Genomic DNA, 19,288 nt, shown 5'->3' with positions numbered 1-19,288 from the left:
ATAGTCAACCCTTTCATTTCCTCTACCAAAGTGCGTGACAAATACTTCCCGACACTGTATCCCACCTGCCATTTCTTTGCTCATTCTCCTGTAGCCTCTCTACCTGCCCCTCCACCTTTCTTCATATTGTCTGCAAAATTTGCAACAAAGCCATCAATTCCATCATCCAAATCAGTGACATATATAATGTAAAAAGAATCAGTCCCATAACAGACCCCTGTGGAACACCACTAGTCACTGGCAGCCAAACAGAAAAGGCTGCCTCTATTCCCACTCTTTGCCTCCTGCCAATCAGCCACTGCTTTATCTGTGCTAGAATCTTTCCTGTAATACTGTACCATGGGCTCGTAGCTTGTTGAGCAGCAGTGTGGGTTGCACCTTGTCAAAGGCCTTCTGAAAACCCAAGTACAAGTGTTGCTCCTTTCCTTGTCATTTCTTCAAATCCTAACAGATTTGTCAGGCAAGTTTTTCCCTTGAGCAAATCATGCTGACTAAGGCCTATTTTATCATATGCCTCCAAGTACACAGAAATCAGATTCTTAACAGTTGACTCCAACATCTTCCCAAGCACTGAGGTCAGACTAACTTACCCATGATTTCCTTTCTTCTGCCTCACTTCCTTCTTGAAGAGTGGAGTGACATTTGCAATTTTCTAGTCTTCTGGAACCATTCCAGAATGTAGTGATTTTTTAAAAGATCATTACTAATGCCTCCACAATCTCTTCAGCCACCTCTTTCAGAACCCTGAGGTGTACACCATCTGGTTGAGGTAACTCAGCTACCTTCAGACCTTCCAGTTTCCTAAGAACCTTCTCCCTAGTAATTGTAACTTCACACATTTCATGACCCCTGACACCTGGAACTTCCACCATACTGCTGGTGTCTTCCACAGTGAAGACTGATACATAATATTTACTCAGTTCATCTGCCATTTTGCTGTCCCCCATTACTACCTCTCCAACATCATTTTCCAGCAGTCCGATATCGACTCTCGCCTCTCTTTTATACTTAATGTATCTGAAGAAACTTGTGGCATCTTTTTCAATATTATTGGCTAGCTTACTTTTGTATTCCATCTTCACCTTCTTCACTGCGTTCTGTTGGTTTTTAAAAGCTTCCCAATCCTCTAACTTCCCATTAATTTTTAATCTATTATATCCTCTTCCTTTAGCTTTTATATTGGCTTTGATTTTTCTTGTTAGCCATGGTTGTATCATCTTGCCTTTAGAATACTTCTTCCTGTTTGGGATGTATATATCCTGTGCCTTCCTTATTGCTTCCAAAGATTCCAGCCATTGCTGCTCTGCCATCATCCATGCCAGTATTCTTATCCAAACAATCTGGCCAACTCCTCTGTCAAGCCACTGTAATTCCCTTTACTCCACTATAATACCGATACATCCAACTTGAGCTTCTCCTTCTTAAATTTCATGGTGAATTCAATCATATTATGATCACTTGCCCCTTGGGATTCTTTTACCTTAAACTCTGTAATCAATTCTGGTTCATTGCACAACACCCAATCCAGAATAGCTGAACCCCTAGTGGGCTCTATCACCAGCTGTTCTAAAAAGCCATCGCATAGGCATTCTAGAAATGCCCCTGCTTAGAATCTAGCACCAACCTCAATTTGCCAATCTACCTGCTATTGAAATCCTCCATGATTATTGTAACATTGCGCTTTTGGAAAGCATTTTCTATCTCGCGTTGTAATTTGTAGACCACATCCTTACTATTGTTTTGGGGTCTGTACTTTTTACCTTTATAGTTCCTTAGCTCTATCCACAATGATTCAACATCTTCCAACCTGATGTTACCGCTTTCTAAGGACTTGATTTCATTTTTTTACCAACAGAGCAACGCCACCCTCTCTGCCTGTCCTTTCGATATAATGGTATCTTTGGACATTAAACTCCCAGCTATAATCATCTTTCAGTCATGATTCAGTGATGCTTACAACATCATACATGCCAGTCTGTAACTGTGCCCCATTCATCTACCTTATTGTGTATACTGTGCACTTTTAAATATAACACTTTCAAAGTATTCACCCTTTTCATTTTGTCCACCTTTTATTTTGCAACTCATCCTGTTGATTGCAGTTTTGTCCTATTATCAGCCTCTCCTTGCTAGAAGTCTCACTACACATTGCCTTTGCTTATAAACCAACTACACATTGTCTGTAAACCAACTACCTCATCTTCCACATTACCACTTTGATTCCCATCCCCCCCCCCCCCTTTAAAATCACTTTGGCAATTGTAGGAATGAAAGAGGATGTGCTGGAGCTTTTGGAAAGCATTAAGTTGGATAAGTCACCGGAACCGGATGGTGGTAGAGGCAGGTTCGATTTTGTCATTTAAAAAAAAATTAGATAGGTATATGGACAGGAAAAGAATGGAGGGTTATGGGCTGAGTGCAGGTAGGTGGGACTAGGTGAGAGTAAGCGTTCGGCATGGACTAGAAGGGCCGAGATGGCCTGTTTCCGTGCTGTAATTGTTATATGGTTATATAAATGTACCCCAGGCTACTGTGGGAGGTCAGGGAGGAAATTGCTGTGCCTCTGGCCCAGGAAATTATAGACCAGTGAGTTTTACTTGAGTGGTTAGTAAGTTGATGGAAAAGATCCTGAGAGGCAGGATTTGTGAACATTTGGAGAGGCATAACATTAGGAATAGTCAGAATGGCTTTGTCAAAGGCAGGTCGTGCCTTACGAGCTTAATTGAACTTCTTGAGGATGTGACTAAACACACTGATGAAGGTAGAGCAGTAGATGTAGTGTATATGGATTTCAGCAAGGCATTTGATAAGGTACCCCATGCAAGGCTTATTGAGAAAGTAAGGAGGCATGGGTTCCAAGGGGACATTGCTTTGTGGATCCAGAATTGGCTTGCCCACAGAAGGCAAAGTGTGGTTGTAGACAGGTCATATTCTGCATGGAGGTCAGTGACCAGTGGTGTGCCTCAGGGATCTGTTCTGGGACCTCTAATCTTCATCACTATTATAAATGACCTGGATGAGGAAGTGGAGGGATGGGTTAGTAAATTTGTTGATGACACAAAGGTTGAGGATGTTGTGGATAGTGTGGAGGGCTATCAGAGGTTACAGTGGGACATTGATAGGATGCAAAACTGGGCTGTGAAGTGGCAGATGGAGTTCAACCCAGAAATGTGAGGTGGTTCATTTTGGTAGGTCAAATATGATGGCAGAATATAGTATTAATGGTAAGACTCTTGGCAGTGTAAAGGATCAGAGGGATCTTGGGGTCCGAGTCCATAGGACACTCAAAGCTGCTGCACAGGCTGACTCTGTGGTTAAGAAGGCATAAGGTGCATTGGCCTTCATCAATCATGGGATTGAGTTTAGGAGCTGAGAAGTAATGTTGCAACTATATAGGACCCTGGTCAGACCCCACTTGAGCACTGTGCTCAATTCTGGTCGCCTCACTACAGGAAGGATGTGGAAACCATAGAAAGGGTGCAGAGGAGATTTAGAAGGATGTTGCCTCAATTGGGGGGGGGGGGGGCATGCCTTATGAGAATGGGTTGCGTGAACTCGGCCTTTTCTCCTTGGAGCATCGGAGGATAAGAAGTGACCTGATAGAGGTGTACAAAATGATGAGAGGAATTGAACATGTGGATAGTCAGAGGCTTTTTCCCAGGGCTGAAATGGTTAGCACAAGGGGGCACAGTTTTAAGGTGCTTGGAAGTAGCTACAGAGGAGATGTCAGGGTTAAGTTTTTTTACGCAGAGAGTGGTGAGTGTGTGGAATGGGCTGCCGGCGACAGTGGTGGAGGTGGATATGATAGGGTCTTATAAGAGACTCCTGGATAGGTACATGGAGCTTAGAAAAGTAGAGGGCTATGGGTAACCCTAAGTAATTTCTAAGGTAAGGACATGTTCAGCACAGCTTTGTGGGCCAAAGGGCCTGTATTGTGCTGTAGGTTTTCGATCTTTCTATAAATGAGTTTAAACCCATCCAAACAATTCTAGCCAACTTGCCCGCAATAATATTGGATCCCCTGAGCTTCAGGTCTAAAACATCCTTTTTACAGGTCATACCCTCCCCAGAAGGGATCCCAATGGTCCATAGATCTGAACCCCTGCCCCTGCACCAGTTCCTCAGGCACACATTCACCTGCTAAATCATCCTATTCTTACCCTCACTGGCACATGGTACAAGCATAAATCCAGAAATTACTACTCTGGAGCTCCTGTTTCTCAGCTTTTTACCTAGCTCCTTAAAATCTCTCTTCAGGACCTTCTCACCTTGTCTACCTATGTCATTGGTATAAATATGTACCAAGAATGCCATGGACATGATACGAGACATCCCTGATCCTGGCACTAGGGAAGCAACATGCCATCCGGGTGTCTCTATTGCTCCCACAGAATCTTGTCTCTGTTCCTCTGGCTAAGGAATCTCTTACAAACACTGCAGTCCCCTTCACACCTTTGCACTTCTGGGCCACAGCATCAGACTCAGTGCCAGAGACTCGGTTACTGTGGCTCCCCCCAGGAAGTCATGCCCCTCAACAGTATCTAAAGTTGTATAACTATTATTGCGGGGACAGCCACAGGTGTACTCTGCAGTGGCTGTGCATTTCCCCTTCATCTCCTGACAGTAGCCCAGTTACCTGTCTCTTGCAATCTGGGGATGACTACCTCCCTGTAGCTCCTGTCTATCACTTCTTCATTCTCCCATATGAGTTGAAGGTCATTGAGCTGCAGCTCCAGTTTCTTAATACATTCTCTCAGGAGCTGCAACTAGGTAACCTGGTGCAAATGGGTTTATCTGGGAGACCTCCAGTCTCCCAGACTTCCCACATCCCACATACAGTACAAAACACTGCCCCTGGAGCCATTCTCACTGAACTACTGTGCCATATAACAGATGAGGAATGAGCAAGTAAGAGCAGAGAGAGAGTAACTTCAAGACACTTCACCTCACCCAAGTCTGATGAGCCAAAGCCTCTCTAAAGACTGGTACACTAAAAAGAATGGTCGCTCAAAGAATGGCTGCACCACTTGCACTTGAATTATTTTTATTGGCTCTTTCTAATGAATCCGTCTTGTTAATTGGTCGCTTCTCAACTCACAGAAACTACCGAGAAACTCTGCCTTCAAAATCTCAATCACCCTCCTGATTAAAAGGTAGCTCTTCTGACGCACCACTGACATTCATTGATTGTCCAACTCAGAGAAAACTGTCACAAAGCTCTGCTTTTTAAACCCTGAACTGCAGACCTGACTGAAAGGTAGCTCTTATTATGCAGTGCCTCTTGCTAATAGCGGCTGATAATACAGAATCTGAGGCCACAAACCAGGCACGCCCAGGATCCTCTTCAGTTTGCGTATAAGGAGAAAGTGGGAGTGGAGGATGCTATCAAGTATTTGCTGCACAAATCACTCTCTCACCTAGAGGGGGTCAGTTGTGCTGTGAGGATTACATTCCTTGACTTCTCTAGTGCCTTTAACACCATCCAGCCCAAGATCTTAAGGCACAAACTAACGGAGATGGGAGTAGACTTTCACATGGTGGATTGGATAGTGGACTACTTGACAGATAGACCTCAATATGTGAGGTTGGGAGACTGTAGGTCTGACACGGTGGTCAGCAGCACAGGAGCGCCGCAGGGAACCGTACTCTCTCCGGTCCTGTTCACCCTGTACACATCAGACTTCCAATATAACTCGGAGTCCTGCCATGTGCAGAAGTTCGCTGATGACACGGCCATAGTGGGGTGTGTCAGGAATGGACAGGAGGAGGAGTATAGGAAACTGATACAGGACTTTGTGATATGGTGCAACTCAAACTACCTGCGTCTCAATATCACCAAGACCAAGGAGATGGTGGTTGACTTTAGGAGATCTAGGCCTCATATGGAGCCAGTGATCATTAATGGAGAATGTGTGGAGCAGGTTAAGACCTACAAGTATCTGGGAGTACAGTTAGACGAGAAGCTAGACTGGACTGCCAACACAGATGCCTCGTGCAGGAAGGCACAGAGTCGACTGTACTTCCTTAGAAGGTTGGCGTCATTCAATGTCTGTAGTGAGATGCTGAAGATGTTCTATAGGTCAGTTGTGGAGAGCGCCCTCTTCTTTGTGGTGGCGTGTTGGGGAGGAAGCATTAAGAAGAGGGACGCCTCACGTCTTAATAAGCTGGTAAGGAAGGCGGGCTCTGTCGTGGGCAAAGTACTGGAGAGTTTAACATTGGTAGCTGAGTGAAGGGCGCTGAGTAGGCTACGGTCAATTATGGAAAACTCTGAACATCCTCTACATAGCACCATCCAGAGACAGAGAAGCAGTTTCAGCGACAGGTTACTGTCGATGCAATGCTCCTCAGACAGGATGAAGAGGTCAATACTCCCCAATGCCATTAGGCTTTACAATTCAACCGCCAGGACTTAAGAACTTTTTAAAAGCTATTATTAATGCTTTTTGAGATAGTGATTTAGATGCATATCATATTTTTTACTGAGTTAAGTATTGTATGTAATTAGTTTTGCTACAACAAGTGTATGGGACATTGGAAAAAAGTTGAATTTCCCCATGGGGATGAATAAAGAATCTATCTATCTATCTATCTAATAGGTTGTTCCTCATCTCAGAGAAACTGCTGTAAAGTTCTGCTTTTCAAACCTTGATCGTAGTCCTGATTAAAAGGTAGCTCTTTTTACACAACCCTGACATTAACGCATATTAAAGGCAAACTAGGCCCAATTTCAAATCTGTGGATGATACAAAAACTTGGGTATAATGCACAGTGAAGAGAATAGTAATAGATTTCACAGAGATATCCAAGCTAATGGATAGATGGTGGATGAAATTTATTTTGAGAAACACAGTCTTAAATTTTAGTTGAAAAAAAATGAGAGGATGTAATATTAAATAAAAAGCACAATTTTGAAAGGAAAACCACAAAAATCTGTGAGCCTACAAGCATTGTAATCAAAAACCCTAGCACAGAATGAGTTAATGGTTGATAAAAGCAAACTGAATACCAGACTTTATAATTAGAGGCACAGAGACATAAAACACGGGTTTGCCCGTGACTGCAGTATGGTGCTCAGTTCCAGGCTATAAACTTTAGCAAAGATGTGATGGCTTTAGAGTGGACAAATAGCTGCACATTTTATCCAAATAAAACTGAAGAACAGCAGGAAGGTGAAAAGAGAAATGAAAGATCTCATGTAAAAGGAAACTACAGGCATCTTGTGCCCACTGCATCACCTTTATCTATTCTTTCTTCAATTAGCAACACAAGACAATGAGGTCAGTGATTACTGCTGATAATCAACAGTTAAAAATAAAACAAGTTAATACTTTTAAGGAAAATTAACATATTAAGTAATACTTTGGCTTCTATATAGAATCCTCTGAGAATCAGGGTACAATATGCATCAGTAACATTAAGGCATTTCATTGGCCATTGGAGCGGGCTCACAGAGTTTATTCTTTTATTCCATTAATTGGTCATTAGGTCTTCCCTGAGATGGACTTAGCCCTTTTTTTATAAACACCATTCCTATCCTCCAAATATAATGGTCATTTATAAATTGTTTGCAGCAACAACATCAACATTTTCAGAAACACAAGAAATTCTGCAGTTGATGGAAATCCAAAGCAAAACGCACAAAATGCTGGAGGAAGTCAGCAGGCCAGCAGCATCCATGCAAATAAACAGTCAACATTTTGGGCCGAGACCCTTCTGTAGGACTGAACATTTTGAGATGATTTTCCTCCACAGCAGATTAACTGGTTAATTTCAGCCAGTTAAACTTAAATAAATCAATTAATATGAATATTAATGTTATTATTCACTTTTTTCCACATAAATCTCTATTCTCTCATTCTGGAGTGTTTTTTTAAACTTTTAATTAGTTTTCTTTTAAGGACAAATCAGCTCTAATTTTTTGCACTTCAGTAGGACCAATAGGGTAGGTCTTATATAGTGAATGGTAGGCTACTGAGGAATGTGATAGAACAAAGGATCTGGGAATACATTAAAAGTGTCATCATAGGTAGATAGGGTCTTAAAGAAAGATTATGGCACACTGGCCTTCATTGATAAAAATATTGAGTATAAGACAAGGGATGTTATGTTGAAGTTGTGTAAGACATTGGTAAGGCGTAATATGGAGTATTATGTGCAGTTTTGGTCACCTACCTACAGTAAAGATGTAAATAAGGTTGAAACAGTACAGAGAAGATTTACAAGGATGTTACCGGGTCTGGAGGACCTGAGTTATAAGGAAAGACTGAATAGGTTAGGACTCTATTCTTTAGAACGTAGAAGATTGAGAGGAGATTTGATAGTGGTATACAAAATTACGAGGCGTATAGATTGGGTAAGTGCAAGCAGGCTTTTTCACTGAGGTTAATTTGGACTACAACCAAAGATCATGGGTTAAGGGTGAAAAGTGAAAAGTTTAAAGAGAACATGAGGGGAAAGTTCTTCACTCAGAGGGCCATGAGAGTGTGGAATGAGCTGCCACCGCAAGTGGTGTATGTAAGCTTGATTTCAACGTTTAAGGGAAGTTTGGATAGGTACATGGATAGTGCGGTATGGAGGGCTATGGTCCTGGTGCAGGTTGATGGGAGTAGGAAGTTTCAATGGTTTTGGCATGGACTAGACGAGCCAAAGGACCTGCTTCTGTGGTGTACTTCTCTATGACTCTAATGGAATAAAAAAAAACCAGCACTAAAGGACTCAAATCAAATGAAGCATTTAGGCACTAAGTGCATTGTGACAATATAAGTTCTCTTCAGTTTTTAAACAGATGATCATGAACTTTTCTTTCAAGCTAAAAATCATTAACTTTAATATGTCACTTTCTTTTTTAGCTTTTGCAATTTTTATCTGATAACCTGCTTAGTTCAGGTTCTGCTTCCTGATGTAGCACATAATAGTTCTTCTAGATGTAAAGCATAGAAAATAGAACATAGAATAGTACAGCACATTACAGGCCCTTCGACCCACAATGTTGTGCCAACCCTCAAACCTTGCCTCCCATATAACCCTCCACCTTAACTTCCTCCGTATACCTGTCTAGTAGTCTCTTAAACTTCACTAGTGTATCTGCCTCCACCACTGACTCAGACAGTGCATTTCACGCACCAACCACTCTCTGAGTGAAAAACCTTCCTCTAAAATCCCCCTTGAACTTCCCTCCCCTTACCTTAAAGCCATGTCCTCTTGTACTGAGCAGTGGTGCCCCGGGGAAGAGGCGCTGGCTGTCCACTCTGTCTATTCCTCTTAATATCTTGTACTATCAGATAATATTGATATTATCAATATCTATCATGTCTCCTCTCATCCTCCTTCTCTCCAAACAGTAAAGCCCTAGCTCCCTTAATCTCTGATCATAATCCATACTCTCTAAACCAGGCAGCATCCTGGTAAATCTCCTCTGTACCCTTTCCAATGCTTCCACATCCTTCCTATACTGAGGCGACCAGAACTGGACACAGTACTCCAAGTCTGGCCTAACTAGAGTTTTATAGAGCTGCATCATTACATCGCGTCTCTTAAACTCTATCCCTCTGAAAGCTAATACCCCATAAGCTTTCTTAACTACCCTAACTACCTGTGAGGCAACTTTCAGGGATCTGTGGACATGTACCCCCAGATCCCTCTGCTCCTCCACACTACCAAGTATCCTGCCAGTTACTTTATACTCTGCCTTGGAGTTTGTCTTTCCAAAGTGTACCACCTCACACTTCTCTGGGTTGAACTCTATCTGCCACTTCTCAGCCCACTTCTGCATCCTATCCATGTCTTTCTGCAATCTTCGACAATCCTCTACACTATCTACAACACCACCAACCTTTGTGTCATCTGCAAACGTGCCAACCCACCCTTCTACCCCCACATCCAGGTTGTTAATAAAAATCACGAACAGTAGAGGTCCCAGAACAGATCCTTGTGGGACACCACTAGTCACAACCCTCCAATCTGAATGTACTCCTTCCAGCATGACCCTCTGCCTTCTGCAGTCAAGCCAATTCTGAATCCACCTGCCCAAACTTCCCTGGATCCCATGTCTTCTGACTTTCTGAATAAGCCTACCGTGTAGAACCTTCTCAAATGCCTTACTAAAATCCATGTAGATCACATCCACTGCACTACCCTCATCTGTATGCCTGGTCACCTCCTCAAAGAACTCTATTGTTAGGCACAATGTGCCCTTCACAAAGCCATGCTGACTGTCCCTGATCAGACCATGATTTTCTAAATGCCCATAGATCCTATCTCTAAGAATCTTTTCCAACAGCTTTCCCACCACAGACGTAACTGAACATAAACCAGTAACATGTTATATTTGTACTTGCAGGAGTTCCTGCCTTGTTTAGATTGTCAAAATTGCTACTACCCTGTACACTCATGATTAGTTTGGCATCTACTTATAAGCAGACTAGACCCACTGCTAAATTGGTGCCAGCACCAAACTGGCACAGATTAGTCCATGGGTTAGCTACTTTACAGACTTGTCACCTCCTTTTGGACACAAGGCAAACAACTTGAAAAAATTGGTAACAAAACTAAAAATAAAAATTCAATCTTATTTACATCCCTTGGACCTCATGGCACGCACTTGCAAAATCATTTAGTATTTGTACAAGAAGGACCTGACATGAAAAACAAGACCTGGGTTTTTAGACAATTTTCTTGTGTGAAGGTTTAACACATCTTCCACATCTTTGTAAACTGCTAACTTTTTTATACACACATGATACTTTCTAAAAAAACAAATCGCAAGTTCTACTAAAAATATCAATTTAAAGTTAGAGATATATATGTAATGTTCCTCCTTCACCACCACAATCAACATAGTTGACATCTAAGGATATGAAAGGCATCTGATTTCTTACTGATATGAACTTTTTACACATAAACAGTGATCACAACTACTTGCCTCTTTTATTTTGTCCAGCTCATTCTGTAAAGCTTGCTTGGTAATTTCAGCCTCTATTAACTGCTGACGCAAGGCTTCATTTTCCTCCTCAGTTTTAGTGCGTTTTTCCTCAACGTTTTCCAATTCGTGGTGCAGGCGGACAGATACATCTTTGGCAACCTGTAATGGATGATAGCAGACATGTCGATGTTTTACTGTCGGATAAAATATACAGATGAGTAACTAACTTAAAATGGGTGAAAATTGGTTAGAAGTGCTTTACTTCAAAGATGCCAAACTCTATTTGTATTTAATAACTTCAGCGACCTAGTGGCATGTGACAGATTGGAAGTGAGTTGACCTTAAGGTCTTGTTCCAGACTTCTCAGGAGCTCGTTGTCCATCTCGCCTGTCTGAGCGAACCTCATCCTTTTCCTCTCGGTCTTACGCAGGCGGTACTGCAGGATCCGGCAGTTCTTGTTGGCCCGCTCCAGCTCCCGCCGGAGGTCCTGCAGCTGGCAGGCGTCCTCCTCATAGAAACTGTCCCTCATCTCGTCCATCTCGGTTCGCATCTCCTCGATTTCGTTCTGCCAAAGCAATGCTTTCATTTAAAAAATCGAGTTCAATAATAACGGGGGGGGGGGGGGGGGGACGACGACTCAAATGAAGAGATAAAAAGGGTATGACATGCAAAAGAAAAGCCTCTTTGCAATCTGCGACAGGCGTTTCCCGAACACAATGGCCATGTTGGCTGCGTTTGGAATTTGTCAACATCACCTTTCTCAGCGAAATGGGGCCCAGAAGAGCTGACTCCCAGTGCCCCAAATATTCAGGTCGTCTTGTTGCATTAACACAAATTAATGTACCTTCCCCACTCTCCCCCCCACCCCCACCCCCACCCCCACCCCCAGCCCATCTCTGCAACGCACCGAAACAAAAGCCTACCTTAAGGCCCAGGTTTTCCGAGCGCAGTTTCTCGATCTCATTCTGCAGGCTTTCTTCTTGCTCCGTCATCGCCTCCATGTTGGCGTCTCCGGCCGCCCGCTCATCCAGCTCGGCTGCACCTTTGGTGTGCATCGCGGCAGCGCTGGACAGCGCCTTGGCCACGCTGGGCGGCGCCGCTCCCGCACCGGCGCGTCCTCCTGCCGGCTCCCCGCCCCCACCCACCGGCTGCGGTAGCGGCGCCGCTATCGCCGCTGTCTCGGCAACAGCCGGTGCGCGGCCACTCTTGGCAAGGTTTGCCGCCGTGCTCTGATCTCCCTCCTCTCCGGCGCCGTCATGGGGCGTAGCCGCGACCTCCCTTTCAGCACCAAAGGGGCGGACAGTTGCCGCTGGTCTGTTCGGCTTGTCTTTCGCGGCTGCGGCAGCTTGGCTGGCAATCCGGCCGGGGTGGTAACCCGGTTTCAGTGCATTGGCTTTGCCAGCCAGCGATGTCTTGATGGAAGGTCTGGAGTTAATATCCCGGAATCTGGCCGGCGAGGAGGCTCGTTGCTGTTTTCTGTTGTGAGAGTGCTGTCGGTTTTCAGCAGCGCCACTGGTTGGGTTCATGGTGTTACTGACATCTATGTGCAATGCTCAGGCAGCTCCATGCATACCACTTCTTGTGCTGCGGGAAATTTCAAGTTAGAACAAAAAAATCTATGCAATTATAGAAATAATAACAGAGTTTACTACGCCATGTGTAGAAGTATTATTTGCAAGCTGTAGCAACGCAGTTAGTCGGGTGGTGATCACTACGATTGATCTTTTCAGCAACCTGTTTTAATATGCACTGAGAATCGTTCGAAGACGATCATTAGGCAATTTGAATCCAACTTCGTGCTTCACAGGCTCGGAACAAGGTGGGAACCCAGTTTCTGCATCGTCTGTTGTATTACGAATGACTTTCATTTATTAATGCAACTGTACTTGTATTTAAATTTGTCAATACATCAGGAAACTGTGAATAGGCCATGGTCTTTATTGGATCAAACCACGATAAAATTATCAACAAAAACCTTTATTAATAAAAGTTTTTTGAAGTCTCCACAGATTTTGGTCTCTGAATTGGATCATATTCTTGCTGGACTCAAATTAACAGCTGGTTGCTCTTGTAAGAATGGTTGACCCTGTGAACTGGCATGTTACCATGATACCCATGTCAAATTTCCTTTCTAAAAATGAATGAATTAAAGCTGGATTTTCAAGGTTAGTTTCCTGCACCATGGGGTAAAATTTGGAAATCCAATTACTTCCAGCTAGCGCCATGCTTCTAATTTCCTTGTAGAATAACTTTTCTGCCACTAAACACTCTTTGAGTGGTTAACAAAGGTCTATAGATGCACAGCGGAAAGCACCCTAGCTGATGCATCACAGTCTGGTATGGAATACCAGTGCCCAGGAACAGAGAGTGCTGGATATAGCCCAGTCCATCACAGGCAAAGCCCTCTCCACCATTTATGGTACATTTATGTAAAGCACTGCTACAAGAAAGCATCCACCATCAAAGACCACCACCATCCAGTCCATAACCCCTTCTTGCCACTACCATCAGGTCTACATGGTCCCACGCCACCAGGTTCAGAATGCTAGTTTAAGAGCCTGATGATTGTAGGATAACCATTATTACCCTACAGCCATCACAGACCTGAATTAGCATGATTAACTTCATTCACCACTACTCTGAGCTGATACTACAATCTACAGATTCACTATAAACTCATGTTCTTAATATCATTTTCGTTTGCACAGTTTATCTTCTTTTGCACAATGGCTGCTTCTCAGTCTTGTCTATTTAAGTATAGCTTTTCATAAAATTCCACAGAATTTTTTCCTGTAAGTGCAAGAAGATTAATCTCAAAATAATGTATGGTAACATATATTACTTTGAGATTAGATATTATTAAAGAAGTATGTATAACATACATAAATTTAATACAATAATAAATTTAATAATAAAATTAGTTCTCAAAATATACTGGCATTATTCAGATTCCTGGTCTGGTACATAATACAATAAAGTAGTAAATAGTATCACTTACCGAAGGTGCAATATGGTTTTAAACTTTTAATTTAATTCAATAGTGAAGCTTTAAAGTAGCCAAGCAATTTTCCGTAGTTTGCAGCAGAATAATTGAAGGCTGGCAGGTTATACTTGCATGTATTTAGTACTCTGGTTTAGTGCTGGTGATGGATTCCACTTGATTCTACCATTTATATTGCCCATCTCTCCTTAAGGAAGACATATTATCTTACTAAATGCTAAAAAATTCCAGTTAGGGAGATGAATCTACAATGAATTTGTCTGGCATTAGGATCAAGTGCTTGCCGTAAAAAACCTTTTAACTTGAGCATTCACAAGCCCCATTCCTAGTTTTTTCAAAATCACATGTTCTTTTTGATTTATATTATGTACTCTTGCCAGTTGAGTAATTTCAAATGTAAATATGGCCTTGTTTTCTAGAAGGTCATTGGTAAGGGACGTGTAATTTTTTTCTGACCGTACACATCCATTACTGTATCTTATTTTAGACGTATACGCTCATTATTTATTTATCCTATGAAAATATAATACTCATAAGTGCCCTGTCTGTCACTTTCCTGATATGACATTATGTGCCTGTGATGTTGCACTTTTCATTGTACTTGTGCATACATGTTCATTGAGCATATAACAATAAACTTAACTTTCAATTTTCCATCCTGCTAATCTCTGCAAACAATTTTTGCCGAGGCTTGTCCTCTACTGCATAGTGTGTTAAAACACGTGTTTTTATGTAGTCATCAAATATTAATAACATGCTACTTTTGCCAAATCCACATCTATTAAGCACAAAAGTGGAGCTACCGTTTAATCCAGACAGCATCCAGACTTCCTACTTGTCAATCTATTTCCTTTTCTTGGTACTCATTTTCTCATCTATCATTGTTCATTACATATTATAAGACACCATTCAATACACTGAAGGTCTGTATGCATATCTGCATTCATATTATGCATATAACTAATACATTTATCAAGTGCATACTCTCTAAATGTGAATGTTCTCAGACAAATCGGAATAATGTGGATTCTTTCAATTTGGCTATAAGAGATAATAGTTTAATGATTCTTAATTTATTAGCATTTCATTACTGGGAAATGCAATATAATGTTCTCCCACTCCATGGTTGAGCGAGGGGAGGGGGAAATTGTGAACAAATCTCAAATATTCTTCAATAATGGTTGCCATCATCAGAGCTCAGAGATCTACACAATGAGTCATACATGCCATTCTTCCTGTGCCACCTGTCACTCAAGACACAATGGTCTTTCCTGCTTTCCTTGTTCTGTTGATAATTACTGAGTCTTCATATGGTCATGTTTATTTAAGTCTGATTATTGATGTTTACACAAGTGACCGTTCTGCTAATTGCTCATGGCTGTTTGCACAATTTTCTTGTAAATTGTTGGTTGCGATTGTGTCTGTTATGGTATTGTCCTGTTTTACGCTTGGCACTGGACCACAATCAATTCTGGCATGTTTCATATACAAGTGATTTTTATTGTGACTTACATAATTTTAAAATCAGCTCTGTGCGCCTGCATCTATTCTTCCATAATGCACCCAGACTGTATTTTCACATTTATCACCCTTTGTAATCATTGAAAAAGATTTGGCATCTCTGCAATATCTTCACAACTAGATTAATCATTAATGACAAAACCATTCCTCCATAACCACTGGGATTAAAATATTTCACAACCCCAACTAAGAACGATTATGTCATCGACAGATCTCTAGAGAAATTGCTGAATACAACAAATTTTACTCACCCCCCCCCCCCAACTGATACAACAATATCTCTATACATACATGTTATTTAATGGTCTTTTTGCTTTCAGGTGAATTTATTAATATCTCCACCTTTTAGGTAATCTAATACTGATGTAATAATCTGCCAAAGCAACGAACTAAATATAACCGCTATGGTCAATCTTATCCCTGTCCTTCTACATCGGGGTTCCCAACTTTTTTTATGCCATAGTCCAAAACCATTAATCAAGAGGTCCTTGGACCCCAGTTCTACATATTGATTGTTCAGATTTTGCTGAATTATGTTATGTGAGTGCCTGAAAACACATGAGAAATTCTTTTATATTTGTGACCTGAGTAAGTACAATGCAACAAGTCACTCCCCTACAACACATATTAGTTTGTTACCAAGTAACATTCATTCATGAATGTCTGCATCAGGATACTTAAAATTTCAATTAAATAAAGATGCAAGACCCTGAGAAGATTTTAAAGAAGGAAGCTTTTGAATTACTTTTGAATTTGACTTCATAAAACAAAAATCTATTCAAATACTGATTTAATATTAAATAATGTTGCCTGTCCTAGTCGCATAAAAAGAAACTGTGACTATATATATCAACTTCCATCAACTCAAAATTACCTAAAACTGATGTATAGTGAATTTTGAAGTGCAAGCTGACAGTCTGATATCAAAAACAATGTCAGGTATGTTACACATGGTTGCCATGTCTTTGAAGATGCCTCAATGCTATCAACCTTCCAAAACAAAAAGAAATTGGCTCTTACCTCAAAGGCACTAGCTGGTATTGCACAGTAATAAGCGTGCATTTAAATTCTCACTAAGCAGACAGTAGATACAAGGAACTTCTTCTGGGCAAAATTTGTCATAAAATATTAATGCATTAACTCTATTCATTTGGCCACATTATGCTACAGTTAAGTGGTGGTTCTGTAACTTGTAGCATCAACAGAATCTAATTACCATCTCCACAGTACAAATATGGGCAGATGTACCTTTTGATTTATATTTTTCTTACTTGACCTCCTATTAGTCTACAATATCCAAAGATACTATTAATTTCTGTTATGATAATTTGGAGGGTTGTTTATTCCAGAACAATGCAACCCAGATTCTAATGAGCCTGGATACTGTCTGGGCAATAGTAATTTTACCTATGTTTTTCTTAGTTTAAATGCTAGTCTTTGATCACATGAAATTCTACACACAAATTTTCTATTAAGTATGTGGATGATAGATTTCCTCACATTCTAGAAAAAAAATCTACAAATTCCTGCATCCCCAGAGATATTCAATGCTGCTCTGTGGTAGGAATGCAGTTATTCCACACTTAGCATAAGGAAAGTAATCATTAAATGACAATATTTATTTATGTTCATGAAACACCCCTAAATGCACAACCCTCAGCCATTCATATTCCCAGCATCCTATATGAGATCCATTCTGTTCCACCAGTTCCACTAACCATCATGACACAAGCAAACTGGGATCGGGCACCACAGCCCAGCTGGTCAGACTGAGAATATATGGCTGCAAGTATTAGTCATCCTGACATTACTAAACACGTGTAATTGTGATCCATCTACTTATTATTGTTCGGTAGAGAATTTTATTGTTTTTTTTTAAATGCTGCGAATCTTTCACAAAACACTAATATTTGAAATAAGAGGATATTTTACAGTTTAGTGGCATGAAATAACGTGGCATTTTTTAAAAGTTCGTGTATTTTCACATAAAAGTGTGGGAGTGCTGCTTTCAGACAACAAATGCCACATGAGGTAACCATCTTGTCTCACGCCCCTAAGAACGATGCGGCGCGGTGGGCGGAGATACAGTGCCACATATTTAGACACGAAAAGTCAAATACGTGAATATTTTATTTCCTATTGTCGATGCCATCTTAACGAGTAAAAATCTCGATGAAAATACATCCTGATTGCTGCATCGCTTAAGGCAGCTGGAACGGCTGCCCCCCACCCCCCATCACAAGGGAGATCGCGCCGCGCTCCTGCAGCCGCTATTGTGCACAGCGACGGGACAGTCGGATTTCAGCAAGACCGTTGTAGACGAGATTATTAAAACTATTTAAAAAGAAAAAAAAAGCCAGTGAACCAGTCACATTATTGAGGAATTCCACGAATGGATAATGGAAAAAAATCTTAGAGCAAAAGCAATAAATTTAAAAGAACAGTCAAAGGGAGGTATAAGTTTTATTGGCACAGAGTGAAGATGCTTTCTCTCTTTGCGAAGATGCACCCCCAAGTCTATCAAATGAGCCTCCTGGCTTGGCAAGCGGGAGGTCTGAGGAAGAAGGGACTCACCGTTTTCGGTTTGTGCTGCTGGAACAAGCTTCCATAGCTCAGCTCAGCTTGCCGCTTTATTTGCATCTCCCCCAGGCTAGAGCATTGCTCTGTCTGATGAGCAGCCCACTGAGCAGGGAGGAGCTTCCCACTGACTCCAAGGGGGAGGACCGTCGACGCCACCACGCTAGAGCCGACCCGCTGCTGACATCTGCCGCGACCTTGCAGGATCTGACTGAGGCAAACGCGTCTTTTGTTTCTCCGCCCCCTGCACTTCTGAGACAATGCATAAGCCCATATCGGAGGTTGAAAAGGGCAGTTGGTAATAGAGAGGGACATAAAAAAAAGACATCATGAAACAATACTGGAAAACGTTTGGAAAGGCTCAGCAAGCTAGGCAGTACCTGTAGACAGAGTCAACCATCGGGTCGGAGACCTTCATCGGAAATGAGAGAGAGAAATGCAGTTGGTTTTAAGTTGCATAGGATGAGGCGAGAGGCAGATGGGGAAAGGAGACTACCGGAAGATACATGAACAAAGAAGGATAATGCACAGGCATAAGAGATCAGCTTTAATTTGGCAAGATGATGGGCTCTGACATTGAGGGCCCAATGACCTGATCCCGTGCGGGTACTGTTCTGTGTTCTGTCTAATTAGGTGAGACCCGGGTTGGCATGGGGACAAAATGCAGTTGATATGGGTCATCTATGTCCCCTAAGGGGAGGCAGAGAGAGAAAGCGAGGGAGAAACCTAACAAAAGCTTTACCGTGATGACTGAAGTCAATTGATACTATACTGCACAACTGTGTAGCATTAGTTACCAGCAGTTACTACAAGTAGCTTGTAATTAGTTACTTGAAGTGTAACATTACGTTACACTGTGTTTCACCGCCAATTCACATCGTGACAAACTGATAACATTACAAATTCCATCCGCAAATTTGACTTTGGGTTTGGTAGTTCTGCGGTCTCTGAGGTGCAGTAGTGTTGTCAGCTGTCGGCGGCAGATCAGTCTATCACCATAATATCCAAAGCCATGAGAAAAATAAGCAAGAACGGCTCCAAGCTTGCTCTACAATACAAAAGATTTTATCTGAACTCCTCAATCCTAATGGCTTCACATGTTTACCTCTTGTCAATATATCAGATTTAGTCTTGAATATACATAACTGAATTTCAATCAGATTTGCAAAGGAATTACTGTGAATGCGAGTGTTGTAAAGCCCAAGCCTTTAGTTGTAGACTACTATCACCAGTCAAGGAAAACCACCAACCTCTGCCCCAAATTATCT

General features: G+C 41.7%; 1 protein-coding gene across 1 annotated transcript in view; it reads right to left on the bottom strand.

Moving 5' to 3' along the window:
• LOC140733669 (microtubule cross-linking factor 3) overlaps nucleotides 1–18,148 on the bottom strand; it is a 38,032-nt gene extending 19,884 nt beyond the window's left edge. Inside the window, exons 1-4 of the mRNA XM_073057333.1 lie at nucleotides 18,018–18,148; nucleotides 11,845–12,505; nucleotides 11,262–11,486; nucleotides 10,922–11,080 (exon numbers count right to left, since the gene is read on the bottom strand). Of these exons, the coding sequence (XP_072913434.1) occupies nucleotides 10,922–11,080; nucleotides 11,262–11,486; nucleotides 11,845–12,447 (987 nt within the window). The 5' untranslated portion in view covers nucleotides 12,448–12,505; nucleotides 18,018–18,148. The remainder of the gene's footprint in view (nucleotides 1–10,921; nucleotides 11,081–11,261; nucleotides 11,487–11,844; nucleotides 12,506–18,017) is intronic.
• Between the last annotated feature and the right edge of the window lie 1,140 nt (nucleotides 18,149–19,288).

This window comes from Hemitrygon akajei, chromosome 9 (assembly GCF_048418815.1).
Source record: "Hemitrygon akajei chromosome 9, sHemAka1.3, whole genome shotgun sequence".
In the NCBI taxonomy this organism is placed as follows: domain Eukaryota; kingdom Metazoa; phylum Chordata; class Chondrichthyes; order Myliobatiformes; family Dasyatidae; genus Hemitrygon; species Hemitrygon akajei.
Note: the sequence above shows the minus strand (reverse complement) of the source record. Positions and strands in the feature narration are given on the sequence as shown.